At 40.0% G+C, this 23,123-nt stretch overlaps 1 protein-coding gene across 1 annotated transcript in view; it reads left to right on the top strand.

Moving 5' to 3' along the window:
* The window catches only part of LGR4 (leucine rich repeat containing G protein-coupled receptor 4), a 73,862-nt gene that overhangs the window by 33,457 nt on the left and 17,282 nt on the right, over window positions 1-23,123 (top strand). The window contains exons 3-4 of the mRNA XM_084208553.1: window positions 12,578-12,649; window positions 14,111-14,182. Coding sequence (XP_084064679.1) covers window positions 12,578-12,649; window positions 14,111-14,182 — 144 coding nt within the window. The remainder of the gene's footprint in view (window positions 1-12,577; window positions 12,650-14,110; window positions 14,183-23,123) is intronic.

The following is a 23,123-nucleotide window of genomic DNA, read 5'->3' as shown; positions in this document are numbered from 1 at the left end:
ATTCTTCGTAGGCATGTTTCATGCAAGAAGTTGAAAAGCCCAAACAATTCTGTTTTTCCAACTTAGATGACTGGGAGACTTCATTTTCTTTCCCCAATAAGTAATTGAGCAATAAAACCTAATGGGTGGGTGTTGTTGTCTAACTTCATAAACCTTGGGGTGCGTCAGGAGATAAAGAGGAAAGGCAGAGCCTTCAGCCATCATCTGTTGGGTTTATTGCCTAAGAGCCATTTGCTACACATACCTCATTGTCCCCCTAAATTCCAGGTTTTCAGTTTGAAAAAAAAAAGGCTAGCATTAAGCTCAGAATTATGTGTGAACACCAAGAAGCTTTAAATCATTTTTAGCATGCTTACTTGATGTGTTAAAGTAACTTCTCAGAAAAAAAAACAAACCCAAAACAAAAACACAATTCCAAATTCCCCTGTTTCTTAAATGGGAATACAATGAAGTAAGTTCAGACAAAACAGCTTTCCTCATTAATAGAAATGACCAGCAGCAGATATGACATGTTTCTGCTTCGTTCTCTCTGTTCCCTTTTCTCTATGGGACAGGGTACAAAAATATTTCATTCTTTATTTTTGCTGGTTATGAACAGGAGCAACTGAACTCTCATACTTCCTTCTGTACAACTACAAATTTTCTTTTCTATGATTGTCAGAGTTTCTTCCTGGCTTTTATTTGTAGCTGAACAGGTCCAGATTCTGAATGCCAGGCCCTCGCAAAGTTGCTTTTTCAGCACGCAAACCTGGGAGTTAGTGTCCATGCCAAAGAAAAGTGATTTAAAGAGAAGACTTCAAGTGGTGTTGGAATGTGTACTAAAAGTGACTTTTCATGGAGAAATTCTTCCACAAACTACACTAAAGTACACGAAAATCCCACAAACTAATGGGTATGCAGCAAGTACCCACACCAGCATGCACTTTAGTGGGTCTCCATCGAGGAGACAGCCCCAGACACCTTTACCTTCATACCATGCCATAGCCCTGTCACTGTCAAATGCTGTGTTCAATTAGCCCTTGGCAGAGTTTGCTAATTAATGTTGCAAAATAGTATCATAGAATTTAATGGAATGGAAATAGGAGACAATTAGAATGTATTATTTAGGCAACTGAGTTACATGTATGGAGAGGCTGAGATTAAAATGTTCAGTAGGAGCCATTTGAAATGGGGCTTGTCATTTCTTCAGTGAAATTATTTGGTAGTCTGCAGACGCTTCAGAGGATCATTTTCCAAATCCTAAAAAGAACACTAGTGGAAGAAGCAGAGCAACAGACTTGGAAAAGCTGGCTGCTCAATTCAGAAGTACCTTCTGCGTCACCAAAGAGGAAGCAACTCTGGTGCTTCAGTTATGCATCCCAGGCTGGTTTTAGATGTTCTGGATTATCCAAGACACCTGCACCAGACTGACAGGTCTGACATAGATGGGAAACCAGTGGGTGCTGTGAATGGCAGTTTTGGGGACAGGTGGAAGAGGACATCTGAAATGGCCACGTTAAGGCAACCGACTCCCCAGCAAAATTTGCAGGAACAAGCTGGGATTTTCTAACTTTGAGGTGATGTGCTATGGGAGCATTACTCCCATCACAGGTCCAAGCCAAGGGGTTTTGCCTTGTGCAGGGACAGAGTTGGGTTGAGTGCTACGTGTGCCCTGTTCACAGGCACATCACGTGTGTCCCCACATAGCACACTCACCAGATGGCAGCAGGACTGAGCACTGTTTATAAATGTTACACAAATTCTCCCTGTCTGTGTAACTGATACCCATCTGGAAGTCATTTGCAAACTATTGGACTGGCAGTGGTCAGAGTCAGGGAGAAGCAGACCACCAAGGGTTTTGCCTTAGCAGTTAATGATGTGTGTTCTTCAGAAAATGCTAACATAAACATGCTGGAGCCTTAAACATGATATGGAAACTAAAAATTCTTGAAGAACTTGGCCGTGGTTTTCTAACCACACCTGGAGTATATATAGAAAGCTAGAAGAGGAAAATATAACTAGATAATGCAGTGTTTTTAGAAAGTAGAAACAATTTTCCAGTGTGAATTTTTAACTAGAATATCCAGGTTGTTATGTTTTGATGGCCTTTTTAAAAGGTGGCAGTCCTTTCCAATATGTAAAGTTATCTGAAGTGGTTTGAAGGATTTTACACTTTATTTGTGAATTATCAGCTAGATTAATTAAAAAAGGCAGTCTCCTATTGAGGAAGGCAAAATTTAAATTATTTTTATTCCCGGCCAGTTTTCTAGTCTGTCTTCAGAAACTTAAACCGTTCTAATAATGCAGAAGTATCTTTGACTTAATGACCTTTTAGGTTTGTTTTGATTTCCACTCTTAACCCTTTAGAATGTTGTGATCTTGTTTGCCCTGCACTCATGGCAAGATTTAGATGATCAGCTTTTAGCTGTGTGGCTGCTAGTCCATGTGAGTAGCAGAGGACTACAATCTGTTCCATGTCTGTCTGTGGGCTACTTGTGGCAGAAGGATGTGATTGTCCAAAGGGGACACAGGTAATTCCCCAGCCAGTCAGCCTTGGGCAGGGCCCTGACCTTCTCCTGCAGGGGTCAGGGAGGAGGGTGCTCTCCACTCATGGACTGTTGGGTATAAAAACCATATCACAGCTAGTAATGCTGCAAGGAAAGTAATCCTTCCTGAAAGCACCAGCAGACACCAGGGCTCAGTCAACTTCCAGATGTGTACTGATACCAAGATCTGTTGTGTTTTTGTTTTTTGCTCATACATGATATGCAATAGTCCTCTCCTGTGATGCTTCAGATATGTTTGCTTTATCAGTCAAGGGCAAAACTTTCTTATTTAATGGCTGGTTGAAAGTAGTTGGGGAAATAAGTAATAAAAGGAAGTTAGCTCAGTAAAAGTCTTCTCTTTGCTGAAACACAATGCTAATCTGCTCTCTGAGAAATGAATAAACAGTGAACAAGAGACCACACACGTGCAACTAATTTTTGCAAGAAAATAAATACTGTGAGTGAGTATTTGCTATATTTAATTATATCCATGTTGATTACAAGTCTTAAGAGGTCTTGCCTAAATATCTCCAGAGTCGCTGTTCATGGCTTTTAGTTGACAAAGTATATTTTAGGAACATAAAGAATAATTAAAATGTATACTAGCAGTGAAAATGAGGTGGGTTTTTACCATAAGGTTGTAATCAAGAAGTATCTGCAAGGGAGATGTCTAGAGTTATTTTCCCTCTTGACTGCAGCTGAAGATGACCACCTGGCTGAAATGCCACAGCTGCTTATTTTTGTAGTATCTCTTTCAGTGTGTAATTTAGATGGTACCCTTCCTCCTAATTTCTCAGTCAGCACCAAGTGGTATCATCCTTGGACAGGGAGAGGGAGTATCGTGTCTTTATTTACCTGGGTTTTATGAGTAGGATGTGTCTTGGAGCTATGCCAAGGCTGGGCTGTTAGTTTAAGATGCTGTGTCTTTTCTCACCTGGCTGCGGAACACTTGATGGAAAGGCTTGCCTTGTCCTTCAGTGCTAGGTCTTTCAAGAGCAGTATTTTCAAGGTAGTGTGTGAATATTGATGAGATGATCCCATTCTTTTGTCTTTCATGTATGTGAGAAATCCCAAGGTTTATAGTTAGAAACTGGAGGTGAAGGACTTGCTTTGAGTAGAAAAAGTAAGAATGAATCTTCATGTTGTCCTGATGCCTTGTGTTAGCTCAGGTGATAACTAAAACTGTGGTTAAACATCCTCTTGTAAAACAGGCTGGCACAATTGGAGGTCATTACTGCCCCATTGTGGAAACCCAGGGCACTGGGAATATTTCTCTGTCTGCTCTGGGGTGCCCTGACCCCCAGGGGAGCACTGACTCTGACCCTCATCCATGGACAAAATTTTCCAGACTTCAAGATAGACTGGAACCCACAAAAGTGTGAAATAGATTATAGAGAGCAGTGTAGGTGCATCGCTTGGTGAGAAATTGAGGTTTTGGGACTTTTAGTGTGTTGTGGATGGGAGCAGGATGGAGGGCACAGGGTGTTGTCCTGGGTTTCTTCTTCATGCTTCTTCTTCCTTCTTCTCCATGGGTTTGGAGGGCATTTTGTAATTGGACAGAAAAGTCCCCATTGCAGCTCTTTGGGATCAGTTATTGGGTTAAAAGGGAAAATAATCCAGGTGCCAGCTCTTAATTGGATAGTTTAGTCTTAAAAGACCTTGGAACAAGAGATTGTTGGGCATTTTGTGCCTTCTGATGAAAAGCTGCAGAACTCACAGCAGTGAGACTGTTTTACTGACAAGAAATAATAAACACCTGAGTCTGAACATGAACTACCCTCTCAAGTGCCTTCAATCCAGACCCAGAGAAACCCACAGCTGGAACCCCCATACCCCATATCTGTCCATTCAGCTCCACCAGCACAGTCTGAGGAACAGGCACAGATCTTTCTCCAGCTGCTTTTTTACCAAGGCAGCCAGTGTAGGTACCAGCTGTTGGTTCCTCAAAAAGAACCATATGACACAGGGTTGGAAGCCAATGAGTGCCCTTCATCGATCTACCAGTCTGAGTATTTGAACAGCTGAAGGAGGTGATTTTCTCAGTTGATCCAGCCTGAATTCCAAGAGGTAAAATGTTAACGAAAAAAATGCAAGAGGTAGGTTTCTCGTGTGGTAGCAAGTTAAAAGCCTAACTTGACCAGCCTGCTCACATTAGGAACGCTTGCTGCCTTGTGTGCACTGGAGCTTTAGAAAGCCAGCAGCGTGTTGTAACTTGCACCTTCAAATTCTAGTCAAGACAAACCTTTAGGCAAAGACTCCCAAGTAGAATTAACCACAGTCAGCTAAGATATTTTTAAACATCACTTACTTGGTCTGCATTAAATGCTAAATGATGTTTCAAAACATGTTGGCCAACCTGTGTTTAATTAGTGTTTTCTTATCTCTGTGAGTCCTAAATCAATTTGGTGCTGGGTGAGTTTTAATCATGCTGATACAAGAATGTTTCTGTAGCTTAGAAGGTTCTTGCTCTGCTTGACAGCTGCATGTTTTTTCCTGTTTGTGGGGATAGATGCTAGTAGGTTGAGTAAATTCCATTGTTTTTTGGAAATGAGGAAGTTCGTTCTTTCCAGTTTCTGTTAATTTCCAAAGTTGATGTGGTTGCATATAAGGATCCCAAGACTGGTTATTCTTCTGCAAGTACTTTTAGAGGACAACAAAACCTTTTCCTTAGCTATAGTTGTTTTTTTTGAGTTTCAGTGTTCTGCTCACATGCACACGCACAGAAGCTGGCTTAGCTGAATGGCCTGAAGGCTGAACTTTGCCGTGTTATGCTTCAAGACCAGTCTTACAAGTCTTATTTATTATGCTGCCTGAGTTGCCAGGCTGGGACTGTCTGAAGGTATAAACCAGATAAGAAACTTCTGGAGGCTGAGCAGTAACCTGAGAAGCTCTTAAGCTGTGTCTCTCCAAGTACTGTTCTCCAAATGGTGCTCGTGCCATGCAGTCCTCTCTCCTTCTCCTTTCAGTTTCAGAAACTGGAGTGTAGAACAAAAGGTGAGTGTGTGTGTGAGTGATCAGGTAGCCAGTTCGAGGCCAGGGTGTCAAGAGTCATCACATGAGCTCTGAAAACCTTATACAGAAAAGGAGAAAAAATAAAATCCTGTGTGTTGAAGGTAAATGCCTTATCCTCTGAGAAAGTAACTGGGTATTTGCTGTCATCATAGTTTCATGGTAGGACGCTGTGTGTTACCATGAGGAGACGTGGTGATGCCATTCTTTTAGCTCCTTTCCTCCCCTCTGCTCAGGTGCTTGTATTCTTGTATTTTTTTGTTAGTACAGAGGTATTCCTGGCTAATTAGCCTTGGCAGATGTCCTGGCACAGAAATAGTAACCAGACTCCTATAAAGTGCTTTTTCCTGCCCTTCTTATATAAAAATAAAATTCTAGATGATTCTGTTAAAATATTTGTTTTCATTTCAGCTGGAAAAATGCTAACAGTCAACCTAAACTGAATCAAAGAATCATACTGAAAATTACCTCAGTTTCTCTAAGTTCATTCATTGTGAAGGTGTCTGCAGAACCTGTGTCTTGCATCTGAAGTGGTTAGAAAACCAGTAACAAAAGTTTAATTGCCGAATACATGTAGACTTAACGCACGCTCCCATTTTGCAGTGTTGCTTGCTAGATGCATGGTCATGCAAAGATCCCATGCCTGGATAGCCAGTCAATGCCAGGACAAGAGATAAGGCTGTAGGAACAGACCAAAGCAACCTCGAGGATTTGCTATATCAGCAGCAGTTTTTTCACCTTCTCTTGTCTGACCATTAAGATATTTCATGATCTTGGAAACCTTCTGAACATCTGGATAGCTAAAATCACAAATCTGTAGTTAATAGAGTTGTTGCATCCCAGTTGATCAAAACCAAACTTGGTGGCTTTCATCTCTGTCCTTGCTGTGCACACTAAATGAAATGCATTATTTACCTGAGTGTTGAGATGGCTATCAAGAGAAAGGTCTATCTGGCCTATGGTAAAGCAAAGTTACCACAACATAGTACAAGATGTGCAAAGGCAAATAGGGAGAGGAAAATGTATTTTAAAAAATATGTTCTGCATTTTGCTTTGAAGGTGAGAGGTAACAAAATTGCTTTCTGCAACAACTGGTGTTAACCAGTTTTCTAGATACCCTGGTATTGCTGCTTATATTTACAACAAATATCTCCATGTTAAAAAATTTATGCAAACTTCTTTTTTGCTGCAGAATGCTAGTGAGATTACAAAGATCACTTGTTTCAACAACTTGTAGTGTATAAGAATTGTTTTGTGTTATATTATTTTTTTTTGGTGCATGTGTTGCAGTCTGTGGGTTCTACTTCAAGGTCTTGCCCAAATACAGATAACTGCTTGAAAATGAAAGGATAGAGCATATTTTGCATGGTTGTAAGTGCTTGCTTTCCTGAAAATCCATTGTAATTTATTTTCCTGTTTTTGATAGTCCATGAAAAGCGTTAGCGTTACCATAGAGCATATTTTATCTTCTGGTAGATGATGGTGACTCTTGCTGACAATTTAACCACAGAACTTACGAATGAGCTTCAGGCTTTTTAATCAGTCTTATTTACTTAGATATTTTAGCTTTTTAGACCAAAATGCATTTTGAAAACAAGCAATCATCTTAAAGCTCAGTATAACTTTGAGAAAGCTGTAAATACTGGAAAGGGATGGATCATGACAAGAAGTGGAATTGGTGCAGTTTCAGTGCTGTTGTAGTTACAGTTCTCTTTCTTCACTCATGATGTGTCTTGGTGTAGTACTCAGAATTTTGTAAATAATGGTGGAGGTTGTGTAATACTAAAACTGCTGGAAGAAAAGGAGGAGACAAATGCATTTTCTGTTAGCAGCAGGGTAGTAAAGTATCCATTCAGTTTTGTTAAATTGGTGTGGAGGAATTTGGGGTAACCTGGAGGCAACATATTGGCTTCCCAGCAATGCAGCAGGCTGCAGCTGACACAAGTCCCCAAGGGGCCGTTTGCTACTCCCAGATAAGCAAAGCCAGGTTTAGTCTGGAGACCCAGATTCCATTTTCCAGCTCCTCCTTTCTGCAGCTGCCCAACTGGGTAGGAGCTGTCTGTGCAGGCATGTGCCCTCACCAGGCAGGGCACCCAGCCCTGCACAAGATATGCAGCAAAACCCTGTATTTTTCTGCAAATGACTGTACCTCTGCTGTAGAGCTTTCAACCTTGATTAATAAATTGTAGCACATAAATAGGCATCATCTGTTGGGAAAAACAGAATTCTGTTCCAAAATGGCTGCTATTTTGGCACAGATGAAAACTGAAGCTCTTTCAGATTTGAGGAAATGCTTGCTGGGTATCCTGGATTAAATATGAGGCATTTCCAAAGATGACTTCTGTTGTGGGCGAACTTAAAGTAAAATTCAAGTTTTGTATTTGGAAAACACAGAGAACCCAGAAAAAGTGGAAGAGATGTAAAGATAACAGAATAGTTCAATGTAAGACAGCACAAAAAGTAGAGTTTGTGAAAATACAGGTGGAGAAGCAGTGCAGTGTTTTCCAGTGGGATGAAAATAGGTAGGTAGAAGTTGGATAGCTAAAAGTAGATGTTGGCCAGGCAGAGGAACAGTGATGGGTATGAAGTGCTCAGGCTTGACTAAACCTTGAAATAGGAGTCTTGGCTCTTACCACAAATCAGCTAATGTACAAGTAAAAATAATAAATCAGATATTTTATTATGGCATGTCAAGGTTGCAGTCTGTGTCACTCTTTGAATTTTTTCTGTGTAGCCATTAAATTTTTCTCAGAGATAAGAGAGACAAAAGGTTAGGAGTATACTACCAAGAGGAAAAGAAAAACCAACCCAAAGTCCACAGCAAAAACATTTTACTGTATGAGCATAAGACCTTCAGATGGATGGAAGGAGATGAAACTCTTTGCTCAAGTATCCTAGGGTTCACTGCCATGTGGGATGCAAGACAAGGACAGAGGTTTCCAAGAGGTTTTATTGCGTCTGTCATAATAAGAGTGATGCTTTTAATTGTACAGGCAAAAATGTATCCTTGGAACACCCTCCCTGACTTTTGGAGCCACACCAGTGATTAACTTGGCTTGGTTAACATGCAGCTGGGTTGCCAGACTCATAATTGCAAAAGTTTTAATTTCCCAAAGGAGAGAAAAACGTATTAGCTGCAGCTCAGTGCAAGAACCTAGGCTTGGTGTGTACTCTGGGAATGAGACACCATGGAAGGCTAGTCTTCAGCTGCATTGCATCCTGATATCTGTAATAACAAGGTGTCCTCCACATCTGGAGATTATTTACTGGGTCACTAAAATAATGATTAAAGGATATTGCTCACCTCTGGATGACAGGCTAGCAGAAGGATTTTGTTCTCCCTGTGTCCTGTTATCCTTCTATGCTGAAATTGAATCTGTAAATTTGAATTTGTTGAAATTTACCATTACAACACTGGGTATTTATTTTTAAAGTAAAAATAGAAGACTACAACATTCAATGCTAAATAGTTACAAGAAAGATACCTACTGTGGTCTTACATTACATCTGTGACTCCACTGGAGAAACATCAAAGGTTTAACTCAGATGCACTAATTCCAGCTAGAATTAATAATAATAGCTGCAGTCCTTTCAGAGTCTCCAAACAAGGAGAGGCAGGATAGAGTTAGCAGAGAAACTCATGGTCAGTGTGATATACATTTATACTTCAGATGATGCCTGCTGCTGTGCCTGTGCCTTGAGAAGTAAGAGATAGCAAAGTTTTTGTGGCCTTATAACATGGCAGGGCACTTTATACTCTGTTTAATTCAATTTTTTACTGTCTTTGTGTGTGAATCTGTTTTGCAGCCTGCTGCCTTTCAGAGAAAGAGCTCTAATTAATGGCGATGTGCCATGGTTCAGTGGCAACAGGTAGATTTCGGACTGGATATCTGTAGCCATTTCCACTCAGAATGAGGAGAAGGATCAGCACTCGGCCCTTGATAGTGTAAATGTGGGGCTGCCTTAAGGTGCTGCTTTGTGATAATGTGAAATTGTCCCACCACAGAGCAGGAATTTCCAGGGCTGCTCTCGAGCAGGATAGTGAGTCTTGGTGCAAGGAGATGAAAGTTGTGTCTTTTCTGTTGTGCTAGTGTTTTGGCCTTGGCAAAACTATGATTTCCCTTAGCCCATTTATTATAGGCATGAGAGAGAGAGAAACAGGGATGCTTTAAAATTATTTAATAATAAATATTTTTGAGACTTGCTGAAAGAAGGTAACATGGAAAATCTGACAGGATGATTTCAATGACAATTTATAATGCTGTACATGCGCTATACTGCGTGCTATTTATTTTTCAGTTCTCTCTTTAAAATGAACCTGATTGTGTAAAGAGAAGCATTTCCATCCTTCCAGCTGCTGCAGGGAAAACGTGTTGAGAGCAGTGTGTGATACACTGATCTTTGCCTGCTTGGGAGCTGCGCTTGGAACCTCCTCATGAGCAGCTCCCCAAGGCTAGGATGTGAATGATAAATGTGTGTTTGGCAAACTGATGAGTAAAGCTTGGAACACTGCCAGATAGTGGAGAAATGGAAATGTAATTGATCACAAAGGTTGGGGTTTCTCTGTTGGCTGGTTGGAAGAAGGCTGAAGAAGCAGGAGCTGCCTTGAGGAAAGCAGAGTCCTGCTATTTGAAGTCTCGCTCTGGCTCAGCTGTCATTTGTTTCCAGGGCTCTCTAGGTTGTTGTTAGTGCCATTCAGGTTGAGGGAGACTATTGAACTGTATTTAGTTCAGCTTTTTTAAAGCTAAAGTAACAATCCCCAGTCTCTTTGGGAGAGGGAGCAGATGCCTGACAAGCCTCACACAGAGCAGATTAATGGGGAGCCTTGGCAGAGCTGCAGCCAGAGCTGCCTGACACATTTACCAGGGCTGCCACTCCTTGAGTTGTGCAATATGTAACCATAGTAGTGTTTGCATGCAAAATGATGAGGTGCAGCAGCCTCAGTTGAATTTTGTTTTATTTAAGGATTTGTGTCATGCTGTTTCAAATGCATTTTAACAGAAATGTGTTTTGCAGATTACTGGCTCTGCTGTAGAGACCCAGCATGTTTCATCAGTACTTCTGTTTAGAGCGACCTTGTAAATAAATTATTAGAAGGAAAGACATGAAATATTGCAAACCTCCCTCCACATCCCCCCAGATAAAGTTAATCAAGGTGATTTGGACAGCTACTGACAACAAAATTAATTTTAGGGGACTGTTTAATTGCCATCTGGAAATTTCCATTAAAGTTAAAAATTTGAAGTATTTGAAAAACCGTGTCCCAGCTCTGAAATTCTGAGGTTGCTTGCAGACAGGAGATTTCAATAATAAGCATACGTAGAGTCTTATTTTCCTTCTAGTTTCAGAGCTGTTTGATTATACTCAAGCATGCAGACTAACTTTTCTCAGCAGTCAGCAGATGTGGGGGGTTTTTTAACATGCTCGTAGTGATGTCAGAACAATAGCAATTGGGGGGGGGGGGGTGTGAAAATACCAGGACTAGAACCCCAAATTCACCTTGGCAAGCAAGAGTAACACAGTTTTCTAAGAATAAGTAGGATCTTCTGCTGTCACTTTCTTGTTCATGAAGGTGTTCTTGTCCTTTTCTCCCTTGGTTTATAAATATAACCATCTGCATTTGAGAAATGGATTTAATAAAGATAACTAGCATCCTCTCTATCCGGCAGCATTTTATTAAGTCACTAATTCTGTTGCAAGCAGATTTATGTAAGCATTAAGCGCTTTGGTAATCTCTTTAATGTAGTTAGAGAAGGAGATAAAAATGTAATAACATTGCTATGTTCTGGCAAGCTGATCCTTTAGGTGTTACTCTTGTTATTTCCTTTGTTTGCCTCTTTGAAATAATATTTTCCCTTTGCTGTGTCTGGCTTGCTTCACAGTGCCTTGTAACAGCAGGGATAGGTTGTGATATTCTGTAACCTTTGTTAAAGCACGTTGATTGTTTTTTAATTATTAACACTTATTGGATTGTACATAGTATTTCCATGGGTGATTTCATTGCACAACCTTGTCCAACGTTGCTTTTGCTAAGCTAGGATATGAAACCCAAATCTAAAAGCAAATACTTCAGCTGAAACTTTTGCATCTCTTGTCATTTATCGATTACCAGGTGTTTTGCTTTATTGTCTTTACCCTTGAGGAAATACAGCTAGAAGCAGCTCAAACAAGGCTGGACTGCACAGATCTGCTGGGCAGGGGAGAGGTAAAAGGCTGGAGAAAAGAAAAGGAGTGGAGGAAGGGGGAACAAGCTGTTAAGCTGCTGCTTCTGCTTTCCTGCTTTGTATTCTGCAGCATCTCCCCTCTTGATTACTTCTAATATCACATTGATCTTCATCATTTACTTTGTGTTAATGTCTAGCAGTCCAGTTTTGAAACCAGCCGCATTTTGAGACAGAGTATATGCCCGAGAATCCTGTTCCATTTCTCCCTGGTCCAAAGGAGTTTCCTTCCTTCAAAAGTTCCTCCAAATAGCTGACCAAAAAGATGAAATATTGCCAATATTATGTCTTGGTCATATCAGCAGATGTCCTGTCAATTGTCAGCACTGGGTGAACATACCACTCACTTGTTAATATTGTTTTCATATTTGGAATTTTCATAGAGACTTCTGCTGCTTTGCTGTAGCATCTAGCATCTGTTTTTATTTAACTTCATACTTTCTTTAGAAGATGCTGTATAGATTAAAAATACACAGGTGCCAGAGCCTGTTTCAGTGGAGCAATGCTGAAAGCCAGAGGATTATGTTGGTAAATGCTCTTTCAAACCTAGTACCATAAGAAGGTTCTTCATCATTCCAAGGTGTGCTTTTTCTAGCACGTTTGCAAAAGAATATCCACAAGGCTGGGTATTGCATCCTCATTGTTAAAAATGTGCTGTAAGTAAAATAACTGTTCCAAACTTGGAAGATTGTGAATGTAGTGTAATTGAATGCAAAATGCAGAATTGCTTGCAAGATTTGATATTGCAGTGATTTCCCTTGTTAGATGGTTGTAGAAGTACTGTATTTTGTGACTGAAATTATTATTGCAATTTTTTTCCAGGCGACTGGCTGGCAATGACCTTACTTTTATCCATCCAAAGGCCTTGTCTGGGTTGAAAGAACTCAAAGTTCTGTAAGTAATTGGGTTTTAGAGCTTCATAGCTTGCTCTATGCTTTCTTAGTGCATAGCCAGACTGTTTACTGGTAGGCTGGAGGAAACTTTTTTGCTCTCTGTCCTCCTAAAGTAGAGCTCTCTTCCCTTTTTATTTCTTTACAAAGCATGCTGGATGTGGTCAAGATGAGCGATGAACTTGACTAAGCTATAATGACTGTATTTTATTAGAAGACTTATTTGTTTCTGAAGTATATATTGTAGCAGAAGAATCAGAGGAAAAATCCTAAAAAGGACATGTAAGCTTTTGTTGTTCTCCACGCCTTCAGCATGCTCTGTCAGGTGCCTGACATTATCAGCTGGTACTATACTTAGAGGTTCAATACACTGTTAGACTTATTCCCTACTGGCACTAGGAAAGACTGCTATAGCTTGATGCTTCTCTAGGTGAAAATGGCTTTCTATTAAAAAAAAACCCTTTTGTTTTTCCTTCTGAAATAAGAATTTTTATGACAGTTGTTTTCCCATTGCTAAGGATAAAAAAAGCTTTCAGTTGTTTAAGGTTTTAAAAAACTCTATTTGAAAACTGCAGTATTTCTGGTGATGTAAATACTTCCAAATGCTAGCAGGGTAATAGGTAGTTAATTAAAGAGATATTAAAAAAAAAAAGCAGACCTTGAGGTTTTAAAGAAAAAAACCACAGGCACTATTTCCAGGATACAGATTAGGGAGCTGCCCATTTGCAATACTATTTAATACAATATGCTGCAAATTGAATGCCAAGTGTCAAAACTCTTGAAGACCTATCCGTTGCAATACTAACACTGTAAGTGCCTGAAATTCTGGCAGTTCTTGGAAAAATGTGGGACATGGGTCTTAATTAAAAGCTGTGACTTGAATTTTTACCCCAGTATGCACCAAAACTAGGATTTTGCAAGGTCATTTACATTCTCTTTATAAAAGAGCTCACATGATATACATTGTCCTAGAAGAGAATTGTGAAGAAACCCACAACAGTGTAGCTTAATTCAGCTTGGCCCAGTGGTGCTTTGTTGTGAGCACACTTCATAAATTAGGTTGTTGATGCGTTGTGTATTGATGCAACTTCAGGAAAAATTAGAGGTTTGTGTGTTTTCTAGCATGTGTAAGATAATTCCACAAGAAAACAATAACATATCATCTCTCGTAGCAAATTTGTCCTACTGGTAAGTTGTTTAACCTCTTCAGTGAGTTCCCAAGGGAATTTCAGCATATTGTGTCACAGCTTGTTCTCTGCAAATTAATGCTGTTAATGAATGAATTGTAAATAAAACTGAAATTGAGCATTGTTTCCTTGTTACCTTAGGGCATCTGGTCTTGAGAATTCTACATGCATTTACATACACTAGGAATCTGGGAAACCATGTGGGCTTTTCTGTTACCTCTAGCTTTGATAAAGATGATTGTCCAATTCTACTTTATTAACACAGTTGATTTTTACAGAACCCTCCAGAACAATCAGCTGAAGACTGTACCTAACGAGGCCATCAGAGGATTGAGTGGCTTGCAGTCCTTGTAAGTTGTCTTACTTTGCTTTTGGTTTGGGATTGCTCTCCCAAGTTCCACTTTCAGTCACTCTGTCACCTTTTCTTCATTCTGTAGAGTTATGAACTATAATAATGTATGTGTCATAATGTACCTGGAGTTTATGAAAGTGCAATTGCAACTGGAACAAAGTTTCACAATTAAAATTCATGAGGAATTTTATTTGTCATCTTTGGTGGAGTGACCCAAATGCAAACTCTTTCAAAACTCCATCACCAGGTACAAGATTGCTGTGTGAATGCAGTGGTGGTGTGTTTAAACTCTAAACCCCCTTGCGCATCCAAAGCTATTTGAGCAATTCTTAAATGTTGTGCAAAAATGAATGATGCCCAAGCCTGTTGTATCCAGAGCAGAAAAAAGGATTTCTGGGAAGAAGTATAACCTGAGACATGCAGAGTATTGGTTTTACAGGAAGGTGTTGAAATCCCACAGACAGTTATGAATACCTCAGCCTTGATTGCCAGTTGCACATGAGGTATTTCATATGTGCTTATCCTATCTCATGGCTTATTATGTTTTATAAAGCATCTTAATCAGACCTTAATAGTTAGTTACAGCTCTCTAGGTGGTAGATACCTATCACTGTGAGGAGGAGGAGGTGGGAGGGGCTGCAAAATATTTCCTCCTTCCCACTTACCTCCAGAGAGAGAGAGAGGGAGGGGGAGAGAGAGTGTAAATTATCTATTCTCTCTGTGCCAAAGTTCAGCTTTGTGGCCCAAGACCCTCTTTCTTTCAGATTATGGATTTTTGAAAAGAAAAATTAGTTTTTCAAAATAGATTTGCCAACTATTGCCCAACTTTAGCAAAGGTGCTTTTCTGTATTCCCTAATCTTGGATCTTGGCCCTGCTGGTTGCAGCTGCTTGGATATTCCAGTAAGGAGGGAATTCAGTGTCCACATTTCACCCTTATTTTAGTGTGTGCGTGGAAGAGAAAATACCTTGGTCTTGGTGCAAACACTATGCATTGTAATAAAAGCCCTTCAAATTGCATGATAAGAATAAACCTTTAGTAATAATTTAAAACAAAACAAAAACTTCTTCTTGGCTTCCAGCATTTCTTTGATGTCAGAGAGAAACTGCGTTAGTAAAAATGTTTGTCTACAAATCATCCATTTTGTTTTCAGTGAACATTCTTTTTTCTATACATATTTACAGTAATGTTTGTTCTCTAATTAAAGTTTAAAATATTATTAAATCTCCAGTTACTGGAGATGATAATTTTCTGTGCAAAAGGGAAGGAACAAAATTTAAGAGAAAAAATAATGAATGTACAAATTAAGTAATTATATTTTTTAAAAAATCATATGATTTTTAATATTTTTGGAAAGATGACTATGTTAGAGCTATTTTTAAAAAAGCAAACATTTTAGTTTAGAAAAAAATTATGATTATGTATGATTGTAATCATTATAATCACTTGACCAAAACATCCTTACAATTCAGATATAAGAGTAACAGTTTAAAATGTGGTGAGATTTCCCTTTCTAGGAGCTTCATTGTTCAAGGGCAAATGATAAAATACACCAATTTTAGGGTGGTGAAAACGGAGGAAATTAGGTAAGTAAGTAGTAGCAAGCTGCTTGTTACTTCTTTTCCTGAGGAAAGGCAAATTGAGATTTCCAGATAACCAGTTGGAAATGTGGTGGGCAAGTCCAGTCTGGAAGTCACTGGTGTCAGAGTCACAGACAGTTGTGAGCTGGAAGGATCATTGCATCCAGTCTCTAGTGAATGCTCAGGGAATTGAATCAAGGAATAAATGAGTTACACAGGGACTGGGGCCATGACCTTGGTGCTGTCAGCACCATGCTCTAACCAACTCATCTGAAGCTCAGGAGGATTTTAGCTTGGGCTTTTTTTTTTCCATCCACTGATGTGACTCAGCCTTTGGTTTGTAATTTGTTAGAAATGGGCAGGAATTTGAGAATAAATTGGGTTTTGAGACAAATGTAGTGGGAGATCAAAAGCATTTTTTCTATGCAATTTGTTTCCTTCACCAGAATGCATTTCTGTGATTTTAATGAATTTTAGGAAAACTTTGTTAGCATTATTCATGCATAATTACACTGATTATGCATATCCCCTAGTAATGCAGATAGCACCTTCTGGCAAAGGAATGTAAGAGTGGTCCTTTGAATTCTGTGTCTGAACACGGAAACATAAGTGTCAGCATCCTGCTTTGTTGTATAAAGAAAAAGGAAAAAAATGATTTATTCCCCTCCCTAAGGAATTTTTGTTAATTCAAATCTCCCAAGTTGCTGCAAGCTTCTTCTAAAACAAATAATTCATTGCAGAATATGTTAGAAAAACCTGCTTCTACTCTTCTATATGATCTCCATCCCAAACCTGCAAGTTTAAACATTACTGAACTGTCCCTCTTTTGGCAGTTTCCCAGTTTGCTCTGAAGTATGGTTCAGGGGTATTTTTTTTCTTGGTGAAGGCACAAATTACTTCCTCAAAACTTTTCTAGTATATTGATAATAATTTCATTTTAAACACCTTTACAAGTGCTTTCTGTCTTCATGTGCTCCATTTCTTAGCTTCATAGGAAGGCAGTTGCCACAATGTGGTATGTATTAACAGACTCAGTAAACATACCTGGGTGGAAATAAAGAAGATGGTTATAGGGGTTTCATGCTCTGTAGTGTTTATATTACAGCTGGTGAGTAGCCAGCCTGGTTCAGAATACTGAATGGCAACTCTTTATTTTCTGTTTGCATTGAATATTTTTTCCCAGCTCTGGCCTCCAAAAAGGGTTCTTTATATGGAGGTGAAATTTAGCAAAATTAAGGAGTTGTACTGAGTGGAAGCTTGCTGTGTAGCACCCCAGAAAAGTTGATGTGGCAGGATGTGTGCTCACACTGCAGGATGCTGTGATAGGTGTGGCTGTGGGACAGCTCTGCTGAGGGAGAAGCCCCTTTTTGTCCAGCTTGTGCCTCTTTCAGAGAACCTGACAAAGAGCTTCACAAATGTAAACAGTAGTGTTGGTGCATTTTGGTTACTGCAAAGCACCAACAGCATGTTTTTGTTGCTATGAGGCCATGAAGTACCTGGTGTTTTAGGTCTGGAGGTGGTGTTGGGGAGGTTCCTGGGCAGTCCCAGGGTTGCACAGAGAGCAGGAGGTGCAGCAGCACAGTGGTGGGGCTGCTTCCTGGGAACCACCAGGAAGCCATTGAGGAAAGTCTCTCCTCGAAGTGCCTTGGCATATTTGACTGTGATGATTTATTTTGTATTTATTCTGAGCTTTGACCCAGAATCTGGGGATTTGTAAAACGGGAATGTAAACTGCAGCAATCTTTAGGGCTGCTCTGTTTGACCACAGAAACCCAGTTACATAGGACTAGTAGGAATATTCTGGTACAGTCCCCAGCGTGTGACAAATATTGGAATTACACTATTTAAACAAAGACTTTCAGGTGCTTTACAAAGGAAAGCTTTATTCCACTTGAATAACAAAATCACAAACCTAATTGCCACCATGCATTTGCCATCAAACCCAGGAGTCTTCTGCAAGCCTGTCAATATCTGCTGATGTATTAGGTAGGATTGATTGTAACTGTAGTCCCAGCACATGTGCACACTTGTTCTCCACATGCAGGGAATACTTGAGCATTCTGCAGCAGCAGTTCAAAGCACTACAGTTCAGCAGTTCTGCCAGATTGCCAAGCTGTGGGATTTGGGATCCTTCCAGAGTGATACTGAGCTGTGATAGCTCCTGCCTCTCCTGCTGGGTGGGTGCTCACCTGAGCTGCACAGTGTCGCCATGATTTTTTTTTTAAAATCCCTTTGCCAGGATTTTTCTCCTGAGAAGCTGAGAGGCCTCAGAGGAAAAGAAAAACAACAATTATCTGCTGCTGTGGAATGCAACAGGTGCATCTTTGATTGGTCTCATGTGGTTGTTTTTAATTAATGGCCAATCTCGGTCCAGCTGTCTCAGACTCTCTGGTCAGTCACAAGATTTAATTATCATTCCATTCCTTTTTTTTCCTTGCCAGTCTTCTGATGAAATCCCTTCTTCTATTATTTTAGTATGATTTTAGTATATAATTTTCTTTTAATATAATATATATCATAAAATAATAAATCAGCCTTCTGAAACATGGAGTCAAGATTCTCATCTCTTCCCTTGCCCTGGCACCCCTGTGAACACCACCACAGCCGGGTGAGGGTCTCCATGCCTGTGGTCAGCAGGCATTTCTGCACTCCCTGCTGGCACTTCTGGCTCCCTGAACAGCCTGATCTGTTCAGCAGGACCATAACCAGTTCTTCAGTCTGCTTCCCTATCTTAGGAGGCTGGAGCAGCCTTGAGGCAGGATAAGGCAGGAGGCATGAATGTGCTGACCTGGCATGGGATAATGTTTTCTGGGAGTGGGAATCATCTAGGCCCAGGTGGGTCCTAACGTAGAACTGAAAGGAATGAGAGCAGAACCATGCTTTGCAGAGTAAAATGTATGGTAAAAGCATGGGGACAGAGAATGAAGGCATATTTCAGTCATATTTAAAAATATAAAGATGACTGAAATATTTCTAAGTTAATTTTTAATATGTCTGATTATAAATGAATATAAATTTAAATTATTATAAATAAATTCAGACATGTTTAAAATATATGCTATAGAACATATCAGCTTCAGTCTTGAATTTCTAGCTTTTTTGTATTTTAGGAAGGGTTCCTTATACAGATCAAGTTAATATCTGTCTTTATTTAAAAAGTCAAATCTAGAAACATTCTGCTGGTAGTGAAACTGATTTTAAGCCATAGTTCACATTGCTGACAATTTCAGTAACATAAACCATAAACGCAGAAGGGAGGATCCCTGAATTTGGAGAGAACAATGCAAATATAATCTTATATCAAAATATACATAGTTTTGTTCTAATTCTGCTATCTTCTTCTTAAAGAAACTGGTGCTTTAGTTGATAATTTTGTGATTCTGGGTTATAGTTTGGAAGGACAGGACATGTCTGTAGGGACAGTGGTGTTTGGGAGGCTGTGGAAGGTGCTCATCAACAGCAATGACTAGATGAAGTGCAGAAGCTTTAAATGGTGTCATATGTAGCATGCACCCCTGACTGTAGCAGGTGTCTTCAGCTAAGCACCTTTCAATGGTTTGTCTTCAGATGTTTTCTAGTTTCCTGCTTTGCTGTTACTAAGGGGTTAAAAGGCATCAGCCCTCAGATTTAGTCTGTGTTAAAATATGGGATTAATCAGAATGGCAATAGAAGAAATTGATACATTATCTCTGTAACCTGCAAAACCAATACAGACTTAAATACACTGAATATGGTTTTGTTCCTTGAATGTTTAGAGTTAAGAATGTATAAGAGCTCTTGTGAGCATATCTGATTGTGCTGAAAAATCTTTAAATATAATGCTTTGTATACTTCACATATTTTTCTATGCTATCTTTACCTTTAGAAGGTGTTCTGGTTTTCTTGAGAGTGGGGTGGGTTTTTTTGTGAACTTCAGGAATTCTGGCATAATTCTAGCTTTTTTTTTTAACTGTCTGGGCTTGCTTAAGGAATTGCTAAGTTTAAATAAAATCAGGGAATTATTTAGAATTCAAATGATTAGAAACTTAAGTGTGATGGTGAAAGTTAAATGGCATGTAGGCAAAATTAGCTGAATCCTCTGTGGGGACTTTGCAGCAAACTGTGACCTTTGACTGGTACCATGTGAACAGATGTGGAGAAACAGATGTGCTGGCCCATCAGTACTAGTGATGGGAACAGCTTCAGCATGTATCACTAGATTCTGAGGGCTGCTGTAAAATTGTCTTTGAATCAAGCAAATCCTTGTGTTGATGTTCTCAACACCCACTGCCCAGAGAGCCACTGCTTGATGCAGTGAGCAAACTCTGGAGTGTTCTGAAGTGCCTCTGCTAGCATGGGTTACTGCCTCCCCCTGCAGCAGGATTTCCCAGGTACCAGCCTTATCGGCACTCAACTTCCCGACTAAAAACCTTCTCCGCTGTTATTGGAGTGATTTCTTTGTGGTTTTTGAAGGAGCTCTTTAAAGAGCAATGCTCTTTAATGATTGCTATTGAGCAGAAGTGGTTTAACACAAGAGCTGGGAGTGATTGGCCTTTTATTAACATCAGCAGTAAACTCCTGCTGTACAAGGCTGTTAATTAGGCTATTAGTACAAGGCTGTTAAAATTTCCTAGTCGCTGAAGCCTTGAAGACTGCCTGTGGTTACCGAGGAGAGCTGGTGAGGCTGGTCCTGGAGGCCTCTCAGTGTTACCTACTGGGGATGCAGGCTGTAGGGCAGTTGCCCTAAGCAGTGTGTGTACATTTGTGTGCAAAATTTCATTTATATGTGTGTGTTACACTTGGAACTCCTATTTGTTTGAATAGGTATTCTTACTAGTTCTGGTTTCCTTAAATTGTTTGAAGAGCCTGCTGTGTCCAATTTTAACAATATGTCAAACACTGATAGAAGAGCTGCTGAATGTTTTGTTTTCTGTCATGCTTCTGCTCTCTTCTTCTTCTGGACTTGGTGCTTGTGTGAGGAGGGAACATGAGAGGAATGAAAGTGAAGATGACAGCTCCACAAATGAACTCTTAATTTACAGACTAAAATGTAAAGGTCTCTCACAAGCCAGTGTCTATAAGAAAGTTGGAATTGAAGTAGATTAAGGTCTTTTGAAAGATTAAGGTCTAATTTGAAAAATATACTTGTATCTCTAACAATATAATGGAAAAAGATTGTCTTTGTACAAAGTCCAGTCTAAGCAAAGAATATTGCTTGTTCTTCCTTAATTATTGGAGCTAGGGAATATGCCCCTTAAAGAAAATTGTGGTCCTTAATTGTTAATATTTTGTGAAGGTTGTCAAATATTTTAGGTTTGCTTTTCAGTTATTTCACTAAGTGCTTTGTTATGTGCATTTCACACTAAACAGGAGCGTTTCAGCTGTGTTTGATGCATTCAGTATCATGTGGATAAGCTTTGTTTGGAAGAGAAAGAAAAACAACCATGGCATATTAGGCTCTTAGTAGAAATGAAGGAGCACAAAAAATTGTGGATGAGGCCAAATAACTTCAAAATACCTCTTTCAGTTTCCACACCTCCTTGTGTAATGTCAGTGGTGGGTGGTGGTATTCTTTCCCCCCTCATCTTTGCTGCTGTGGGCTGTAGAAAATAAACACAGTAGCTGGGATGGCTGTGGAGAGTCATCAGTTTAAAGTGGGGCACTTGGGTACTCGCTCTCCTGTTCTGGGGGACAGAGGGCTTGGCAAAGCCAGCTGAAAACTCGGGGTGAGGCATCATCTCCATGACTGTCTCTCTGTTCTCCCTGGCTGAGCTCAGCTCCTCACCGTGTGTGTCCATCCATCCTTCCTCTGTTCCCCTCCTCCTCTAAGGCTGGGAGAGAAGGAGCAGGACAGGAGGCTTTCTTGTGTGCTTTTGTTTTCCAAAGTCTCCTAGAATAAATGTGATTTAGCAAGATGCCAGTGGAAGCACAGAGGGACTAGATGAGTAGAGACAATGATTGAGGCCTGTCTCTTGAGTATGCTTCTTCTCTTAAAAAAACCCCAAACTAACCCCTTCCTCCAACCAAAAAAACAAAAAACCAAACAAAACAAAAAAAAACCCCAAAAAAAACCCCACAACCAAAAAACAAGCAACAAAAAACATCAGGAAAAAAGGGAGGGGAGGGGAGGGGTAGGGAGAAATTAGAAGACTCGGATATGTTTATTCCATTGGGAAATAATTCTTTGATCTTCAGGGACCTGTTTAAATATAGGAGAGAAGAAAGACAGGCAATTTCTAGTTGCCTTTTTTTTTTTTTCTGAAGCAGAGCCTCAGGCTTTTTTCCTCTCTCCCCTCGGCCTCTTTGTTTTCCTCCTTTATTATCCTCAGACTTCAGTTTCTCTGAGATGTTCTGGTCTCCATGCAGCCTAAGAGCATTCAAATAGATCATCATATACACCTGTCAGACCATGGGCAAATGATGAGGGGATGCCAGTGTATGAACTATAGGAATTCACTCTTTGATGTACAGCTTTAGAGCTAATGACACCTCACTCATCTTAGAAGAGACCTTTGACTGCAGACAATTTTGTAAGTTGTAATAGCATATTTTTTGCTTAATTTGGTGTATTTTTGGACTTCTTATTACACGGAAATTCAGCTGATGGCTTTTTTTCATAATAATTTGAAACACGCAAACCACATGCATCACAACAGCAAACCTCTGTTTTAAGGAAAAAGATTAAGTGTGTTAAATTTGTGATCAGGCTTGTCTTCTGCATTAACTCTTAGTCAGGGTTGTCTTCTCCCTTTGAATTCTGCATGTCCTTTAAGTGCTGGGATCAGATCTGTTCTGACTGTGCCTGGGGACAAATGCAGTGAAGTCACTTGGTCCACGCTGCCTGCCCAGAGAAGGACAGGATGAAGGGCTGGGGGAAATTACTTCTGAAACCAACCCAGCTAGACTTTCAAGAGCATATCTGATCATGGCTTTAGAAACTGGAGAGCGCTAAGTAATTCCAGAGCTGTGCTGATTTGTATCTTAATGAGCATCCCTGTTACTGGAGGAGGGTGTGTGTGTTCTGTGTCCCTGCACCATGGCTGGTGCAGCAGTTGTTTTACACCAGCTGTGCAAGGTGCTTTCAGAGAATCACAGAATAATGAGGCTGGAAGAGACCTCTAAGATCATCGAGTCCAACCTGTGCCCTAACACCTCAACCAGACCATAGGACCAAGTGCCATGTCCAGTCTTTTTTTAAACACATCCAGAGATGGTGATCCTACTACCTCCCTGGGAAGAACATTCCAGTACCTTATTATTCTTTCGGTGAAAAATTTCTTCCTAATATCCAATCCGTACCTTCTCTGACGTAGCTTGAGACTGTGCCCTCTGTTCTCTATCCTCTTTCCATGTTTTTGCAGGGAAGTCACCATGGTGCAGC

This window comes from Fringilla coelebs (assembly GCF_963513975.1).
Source record: "Fringilla coelebs genome assembly, chromosome: 6".
NCBI classification, from domain to species: domain Eukaryota; kingdom Metazoa; phylum Chordata; class Aves; order Passeriformes; family Fringillidae; genus Fringilla; species Fringilla coelebs.
The sequence above is the reverse complement of the archived record's forward strand: the minus strand, read 5'-3'. Positions and strand labels throughout refer to the sequence as shown.